Source organism: Ostrea edulis, chromosome 6, assembly GCF_947568905.1.
Source record: "Ostrea edulis chromosome 6, xbOstEdul1.1, whole genome shotgun sequence".
Taxonomy (NCBI): Eukaryota; Metazoa; Mollusca; class Bivalvia; order Ostreida; family Ostreidae; genus Ostrea; species Ostrea edulis.
This window is the reverse complement of record NC_079169.1, coordinates 84,305,498-84,313,779: the sequence shown is the minus strand read 5'-3', so window position 1 is coordinate 84,313,779 and position 8,282 is coordinate 84,305,498. Positions and strand designations below refer to the sequence as shown.

Sequence of the window (8,282 nt, the reverse complement as noted above, 5' to 3'; positions counted from 1 at the left end):
CATGGGCACAAATTGTGCTCCTTTGTTAGCTGACCTGTTTCAATATTCATATGAAGCAGAATTTATTAAAAAACTTCTACGTGAGAAGAAAAAATCTCTTGCTGTGGCCTTCAATTCGACATCTAAATATATCGACGACGGTTTGTCTATTAACAATAATAACTTTCATTCTAGTGTCAATTCGATTTATCCCTGTGAGCTCGAAATAAAAGACACCACAGATTCGTCCACTTCTGCTTCATACTTAGATATTTTTTTGAGAGTAGACATCAACGGCAAACTGACAAGTCAACTGTATGACAAACGGGATGATTTCAGCTTATTCATTGTCAACTTCCCATATTTATGTAGCAATATTCCATTATCACCTGCATATGGTGTTTATATCTCTCAACTGATTCGATACGCAAGAGCTTGTTCTGCGTATAGTCAGTTTTTAAATCGAGACAAGCTACTGACAAACAAGTTGATGATACAGGGGTTTCAACAGTCTCGATTGAAGTCAGTATTTCACAAATTCTATGATCGTTATAACGATCCAGTTCGTCAATACAACATATCATTGGGTCAAATGCTGTCTGACGTGTTTCATACCGATAGTTAGGTCGTTCTTGGTACACTGATTTTGACTACGCATAACTCCGTTTACCTGATCAGGATATAGGGCTCACGGCGGGTGTGACCGGTCGACAGGGGATGCTTACTCCTCCTAGGCACCTGATCCCACCTCTGGTGTGTCCAGGGGTCCGTATTTGCCCAACTATCTATTTTGTATTGCTTATAGGAGTTATGAAATTGATCACTGTTTGTTATCTTAACCTTTGTTTTAAAACGAATTTCTTTGGCAAATTTCATACCTCCAGCAGTGCAACAGAATTTACGTTGATCATACGAGCCGTGTTAGATACTATACTTTTAATAGCATTCCTATTACTTAAGGGAAGGTGCATATGCTTCAACTCTTAGTGTTATTCAATTCAATCAATTTTTCAACTCTACACTTCTTCAAGAACATCTCATTCATATTCTGGTATCACCCACTGTAGATGTGGTTTTACCAAGTCAAAAACAATAGTATTGTCACTACAGCAAATAAAAGACACAATTAGGTATTTGGTGTTACAAGTTTTAATTTACAATTTAGTTCCAAGACAATTTTGAACTTCGACACTCATCCTGTAGAAAGAATGAAATTTGTTAATGCTATACTCATTGATAGACATTATCAAATGAATATATGTTTAATTTGATCTATTTCATTAATGTCGCTATGTTATCGCTCTAAACGGTATATATTTTGATTTATTAACAGGGGATGCTTACTCCTCCTAGGCACCTGATCCCACCTCTGGTGTGTCCAGGGGTCCGTGTTTGCGCAACTATCTATTTTGTATTGCTTGTAGGAGTTGTGAGATTGATCACTGTTCGTTATCTTCACCTTGCATTAACACATGGAAGTGATTTCTTGATTGTTGACAGTCTTTAAAATGGATTATCAGATTCGAAATATTATATACCTAGTGATATGAATTGTTCCTTCACCTTGTTTTATGCCTTTTTCTTGCACAAAAATCGAAATTTGTCACTGCATGTTTGATCATTCCAAACAAGTTTTCCTTTATGTTCATAAACATACGCACAATCTTCTTTGCCTCCTGCATTGTCGGGTTGTCCTTTACCCCAAGCATTATACGTCAACACCTTTCCAGAGGAGGACCACCTCCACTCCCCCTCCTTTGTTATGTCTGCAGCGCCAATCCAAGCGATCTCTTTTAAATCTGTAAATCAGACTAAATGTTAAGGCATATGTTTTCTAAGATAAATTGGATTAAAGTTATTACTGCTGAGGATTCTTTTAACATTATAGGATAATTAGTTCAGAAAGTAAATGCTGTCTGGGCATTAGAGATAAATGTTTACGATGCCATTGGTATTAAGATATCCTATAATGTTACATGTAATAATATTTTGATAATTAGATAAAATTTATAAAAAGAATAAGTACCTTTGAATGTCTTATGAATCCATAGATTTTCACTTTTTGATGTTATGTCAGCCAAATTTGCCTTGAACGATTTGCATGCGCTCTGGTGTTGCAAGATAGAAAAAAAAAAGAACAGCTATATATATCAACTACCAAGGTTTGGGGATAGAAAACACACAACTCGTTGAATAAAAATCAAACCACAAACCATGGGGGATCCTATATTTATACAAAATCATACAACGATTTCACATATGTAATGTATTTACATTGATTTTGTGATATGTGTAGCTTCGCAACAGTTCTTATCAGAAAACCAATGAATTTATCATTGAACAGGTTTATATAATTAGTTTTTACCTTTGCTGAAACCCAGTTCTTTTTGTCCGACAGAAGCCTATAACAGTTTCCTGAGAATTTTTTCCAGTCCTTGGGACATTCCCTGTCATTCTCTGTATAACATGTTGTAAATCATTCACTTGTGCACTTTTCTATTCTGTATCTTTTTGTGATAAATGCTTGGCATTCATTCGTTAGATCAAGGTACCGCAATTTGTTATCAGTTCGATTAATTCTCAAATGTCTATATCTATATGGTTTTAGTTTATTACAAACAATATAAATAATTTTTTTTGATAAGATTTGCATAAATCAAGATTGTTCGGTATATTATATGCATATGTATTATTTTGTTTTAAGAATACTAATTTTCATTTTGATTTATTTTGAATATTCTCAATTTCATATATTACCATTTTTTTCTTCTGCAGATGACGAACATCCTGTCTGTGTACAGATGGTTTTAACTTTTGTTTCAAAATGTGTTTCCTTTAAGATAATAAACATGACAAGGAAGACAAATAACAGTCTCATCATGATAAAAAAAAAAACCCATTGTGAGATCAGTTTTTGAAAGCAACAATTTGTCGCAAAACCTGCAACCCCATCACCTGCAAAATTTAATTTTGTATATCTGGAGCAACATACTTATTTTTCTTGCGTTGTAGCCATTCCTGAAGCTGGGGATCGCGTTTAGCCTCTAGCATGAGAAGTTGATTAAAGTTCACCCCGAAGAGCAATTCCTTGTCGAGCAAGAAACTTCAAAATGTTTGTGATTTTAAGCAAATTCTCTCTGTTAGACTTCTTCTCGACTTCGTGCGTCTTTGAAAGACATTCTCCAACATCTTTAACCTCATCCTTTATCGTAAACTCCCTTTCCATTGCCTCTTTATGGCAATCACTTTTCTCGTGTGCGGCGAATTTTGTGGTTGCTTTTTTCGAGTTTTTAAAACCTCTTGATATGAAAGCTTTTTCTTTCTTGTGACAACTGAGAGTCTTCTTCTGAAATGATTTTATGCAAGGAAAACAGAATACAACATATTTGATTTCTACATAATGTAACCAAGACCACCGATCAAACCAGGAGGCATTGAAAGATCTCATCTTTTTACCAAACTTTTTTGCTGGAAAGAAAATATTCCGTGGCTGATTTGGAGTACTACCGATCTCTGGTGTATGCCATTTTTCATGTACAACCTGGGCCTTTTGAACTGGTATTTCTGAGATATCATCTTCTGAAGAAGAAGAATCAATAAAGGAAGCAACCTTAACATGTTTGTCTGTTTCTTTGTTTGCAGTTTCCCCCAATTTACCTGTTTCAATAGACTCCTCATTTGTGTTAGACTCCAAGAGTGGGGAAGGACTATCCTGTGATTGTTTTGGTTCAAATGAGCGATGAGGTTCAGAATCCTCAAAGGATAACCTCGAACGCTTTGAAAGAGGTTCCTCATGCTTGTAAATACAGGCAACAAAATGATTAGGTGTCCAACCATCTATTTTTGTAGCAATTGTTTGAGTCCAAATGATGTGAATATCATCCTGATATTCTTTAGCATCAGCACGGTCAAAAGAAACAATAAGCTGATTATGATCTTGTCTGTTTACACCAGGGTTTTGCACCTCGGGGAAAATCGACATGATTGGTTTCTGCAAAACGTTAGAAGCTACGAACATATGTAAAAGGCTTGAATAGTAACCGTTCTGGGTTGTTTTTATTGCTTCCTTTTGTAACGAAGCAATCAAATCACCAGTAATTAAACACTCTTCTGACAGGGAACTTTCAAAGACATATTGAAGTGAACTTTTGTTTGTGGACATGGTCACAAAAGTGTTTTCATTCGTGTAGCGCTTCAGGTTTGAAACAAGTTCAAACACAATTCGTACCCTCATTTCCTTAAAATTGTCCTCATGTCCAAACACAAAAAAGAGAGAGTTCTGAATAAACAATTCCCATCACCATATATCTTAATCGGGATAAGCTCAGAAGGAGCATCATTTGGATAAAGCTCTGAGGAAACAGCATCTTTTCGAATATTCGAAGTTGGGATATTAGGTATGCTTGTTGGAAGAGGATATTTCTTAAAAATTTGCCCTTTGAGTCTAACAAGAAAACTTATTGCTCCCAATCCCTTTTCCCCTGTATTCCTTGCTTCTTCGTGCACTTTTTCGAAAAATGCCTTTCTTTCGTCCGTCTGGGCATACATTGTGAAATATAATCAAAGTTAAAACTGTGTGGAAGGTTGATCTTACACTGATACGATAGTGTCTATTCTTGGACCAAGAATGAAACAGGTCTTAACAGCCTGAGACTTTACAAGCTTTGAAAAAGTTGTTACACGTCATGACCTACGTCATATTGGGGGTGTTACGTCACTGATAAATAGTACTTCACACATTGTCGGGTTTGGTTCCTAAGGTTGTTATGCCTAGGGGTGATACTGGAGATCAGCACCCAGTTTCAAATAAGTGCTTCTATGGGCATGCGTAAAATATAGCCTCTGACAACCAAAGTCAAGCTCCTGACCTTCTCGTGTTGGAAATGTTTCAACGAACAGGAGAAGGGGCAAAGGCGAGACCCTGGCGCCTTAAAACCAGTGCTTGGGGTGGATGGAGCTCCTCAGCCTTGGAAGGCAATTCATCTAAGAGAAGGAAAACTCTGATTTCAAACCCGGTGTTGAAAGCCGTTAGTTGTTCACAGCATTCAAAACATTGGTAGACAGGACTCAATAGCCATGGTCGGCAACCAGTCTAGGAGAAAGAGACTCTGATGTAAAATCTACTCTGCAGGTTTCAAAATCCAACCCTATATCGAAAGATATGGAATTTGTGGGGTGACAATCTGTCAAACTAAGGGATAAGGTGAAGCTGAAGGGCCAACCCCCCATCAGTGGATAAAATCGGTTACAGAAACAACCATAGAAGCAAATCCTCTTACTCGTCAAAGACTAGAGATAGAGGTAAACCAAACCCCCCAAACACGAGTTCAACGAATGAAGCGAAAGCCGAGAAAGTTGTTCTCACCAAAACATCCCGCAAAAATTGCGTGCTGGAACATCCGCACGCTATATCAAAGTGGTAAGTGTGTCCAAGTAGCTAAAGAAATGGATAGATACAACATTGAAATACATATGTACTAGGCTTAAGTGAAGTTAGATGGAACACATCTGGTATAACAACAATAAGCACAGGCCACACCATCGTATATTCTGGAAATCTAAACATAAATGATCCACATGAGAAAGGAGTTGGATCCTTACTCAACAAAACATCAAAGAAAGCACTGTTAGAGTGGAATCCTGTTTCACAAAGAATAGTTACAGCAAGATTCGACACAAAATTCCAGAAAACCATCATCATACAAGTCTATGCTCCAACTAATGAGGCTGAAGAATCTGAAAAAGATGATTTCTACAGTGCATTGCAAGCCACAGTAGATAAAACACCAAAGCGTGACATCCTTATCATCATGGGTGACCTAAATGCAAAGGTAGGATCAGATAGAGTAGGGAGGGAGACAGAGATTGGACCACATGGAATAGGAAATATGAACGAAAATGGAGAGTTATTTGCAGACTTCTGTGCAGTCAATAAATTAATGATAGGAGGAACATTCTTCCCACACAAAACCTGCCACAAGACCACATGGGTATCACCAGCAGGAAATGCAGAGAACCAAATAGACCAAATTGCTATATCACACAGATGGAGATCATCACTGCAGGATGTTAGAAACAAAAGAGGTGCCGATGCTGCATCAGACCATCACTTACTAATGGCTACCATCAAACTAAAGCTGCTATCAAAGAAAAAAAACAGAACCAAAGAGGAAAAAGTTTAATGTTGCAAAACTAAAGGAACCTTCTACAAAACAAAACTATCAAATAACCGTACAAAACAGATTCTCTGTTTTACCGATCGAAGAGGAAGACCAAGATATTAATGCTATATGGGAGAAAACTAAGAATGCCATTATACAAACATGTGAAGAAACCATAGGTTATGTCCAAAACAAACGTAAACATTGGATGTCAGATGACACTTAGGCTAGAGTAGAGGAACGGAGGCAAGCTAAAGAGAAAGTGGTAAGAGCTACAACCAGACACCAAACACGTCAATCACAGGAGAACTACACCCAAAAAGATCAGGAGGTGAAGAATAATTGTAAAAAAGACAAAAGAAAGTATGCAGAACATCTAGCACAAGAGACAGAAACAGCATGTAGTAAAGGATACATCAAAACTCTCTATAACATCACCAGACAGCTGAGTGGTAAACCACCCACTACCAATACACCGGTAAAGGATAAAAACGGAAATGTAATAACCAAGATTGAAGAACAACTTAAGAGATGAAAAGAACATTTTCAGGAAGTACTAAATAGACCACCACCGACGAATCCACCTGATACAGAAGCGGGGCAACCACTAGACATAAATATTGAAGAAGGTACAAGAGATGAAATAAATAGAGCAATAAAACATATTAAAAATGGGAAATCAGGAGGAGTTGATAACATTCCACCAGAGGCAATTAAGCCATGGACTATATTTTAGTTGAGGCCCTTCACCGCCTGATAAACAGAATCTGGAAGGAAGAACAAATTCCAGATGATTGGCGAAAAGGACTCCTTATTAAACTCCCAAAGAAAGGTGACCTTTCCTCATGTAAGAACTGGAGAGGGATCACCCTGTTATCCATTCCAAGCAAAATCCTATGTTATGTCATACTCTATCGAATTAAAGCAAAATTAGACAAAATGCTTAGAGATGAACAAGCAGGATTTAGACAAGAGCGTTCCTGTGTAGACCAGATAGCAACCTTAAGAATCGTAGTAGAACAGACAATTGAATGGCAAACATCTCTTTATATGATCTTTGTAGACTTCAAAAAGGCATTTGACAGTATCGACCACCAGGTACTGTGGGATATTCTCAAACACTATGGCATACCTCATAAAATCATCTCTATCATTCAACAGCTTTATGATGGATATAACTGCCAAATAGTTCATGATGGAAACCTGACCGATCCGTTTGATGTCACTACTGGTGTAAGGCAAGGTTGTCTCCTGTCCCCTCCCCTATTCTTGATGGTTATAGACCGGGTAACTAAAACAACATATAAAAACCCAAAAGGTATACAGTGGACAATGCAAAACCGCCTGGAAGATCTTGACTTTGCTGACGATATATGTATGCTATCACATTGATTTCAAGACGCAAAAGAACAGACCATCAGTCTTGAATCAACAACAAGACAAACAGGCCTTCTAATCAATCCAGTAAAGACAAAGATAATGAAAATAAACACTGCTCAGACAGAGAAACTACAAATAAGACACAAAGAAGTAGAAAATATAGAAGAATTCACATACCTGGGCAGTATCATCAGCACTACAGGTGGAACCGACGAAGACATAAAAGCTCGGAAAAGGAAAGCTCAACAAGTCTTTGCCATGTTAAAACCAGTCTGGAGAAGCACCACCTTGAGAACTAGTACCAAACTAAGGCTTTTCAACTCTAATGTCAAATCTGTCCTTCTCAATGGGTCCGAAACTTGGAGAGAAACATCAGCATCCATCAAGGCACTCCAAGTCTTCTTAAACCGCTGTCTAAGAAACATCCTTGGTGCGAGATGGTCAGATACGATTAGTAACAAAGAACTGTGGAAAAGAACCAAACAAGAACCAATTGAGATAACAATTAAAACAAGAAGATGGAAGTGGATTGGACACACCTTAAGAAAACCTAACACCAACATAACTAAACAAGCTCTAGAATGGAATCCACAAGGCAAACGTAAGAGAGACAGACCGAAAAACACATGGCGTAGAGGGATCAATGCAGAGCTACAGGCCATCAATAAAACATGGGGAGAAACCAAAAGAATAGCCCAAGACAGAAAAAAGTGGAAAGCTACTGTGGTTGCCCTATGTCCCCCATGGGACGAAGTGGATTAA

The 8,282-nt window shown here is 37.7% G+C and overlaps 2 protein-coding genes and 1 long non-coding RNA gene across 3 annotated transcripts; 2 read left to right on the top strand and 1 right to left on the bottom strand.

Annotated features, from left to right (window-relative positions):
- Positions 1–1,113: 1,113 nt before the first annotated feature.
- Positions 1,114–2,818, bottom strand: LOC125647718 (uncharacterized). Its single transcript, XR_007360076.2, has 5 exons — positions 2,737–2,818; positions 2,345–2,436; positions 2,006–2,087; positions 1,518–1,778; positions 1,114–1,176 (listed from the first exon to the last, which is right to left on the bottom strand). It is a non-coding gene; the product is annotated as an uncharacterized LOC125647718 (long non-coding RNA).
- Positions 2,819–4,862: 2,044 nt separating this feature from the next.
- On the top strand, positions 4,863–6,161 carry LOC130047334 (craniofacial development protein 2-like). The gene is made up of 2 exons (XM_056142020.1): positions 4,863–4,953; positions 5,461–6,161. The coding sequence occupies exons 1-2, from the start codon at positions 4,863–4,865 to the stop codon at positions 6,159–6,161; spliced, it is 792 nt and encodes a 263-aa protein (XP_055997995.1).
- A 699-nt stretch (positions 6,162–6,860) lies between these two features.
- LOC125647400 (uncharacterized) lies at positions 6,861–8,282 on the top strand. The gene is made up of 2 exons (XM_048874080.1): positions 6,861–7,458; positions 7,540–8,282. The coding sequence occupies exons 1-2, from the start codon at positions 6,861–6,863 to the stop codon at positions 8,280–8,282; spliced, it is 1,341 nt and encodes a 446-aa protein (XP_048730037.1).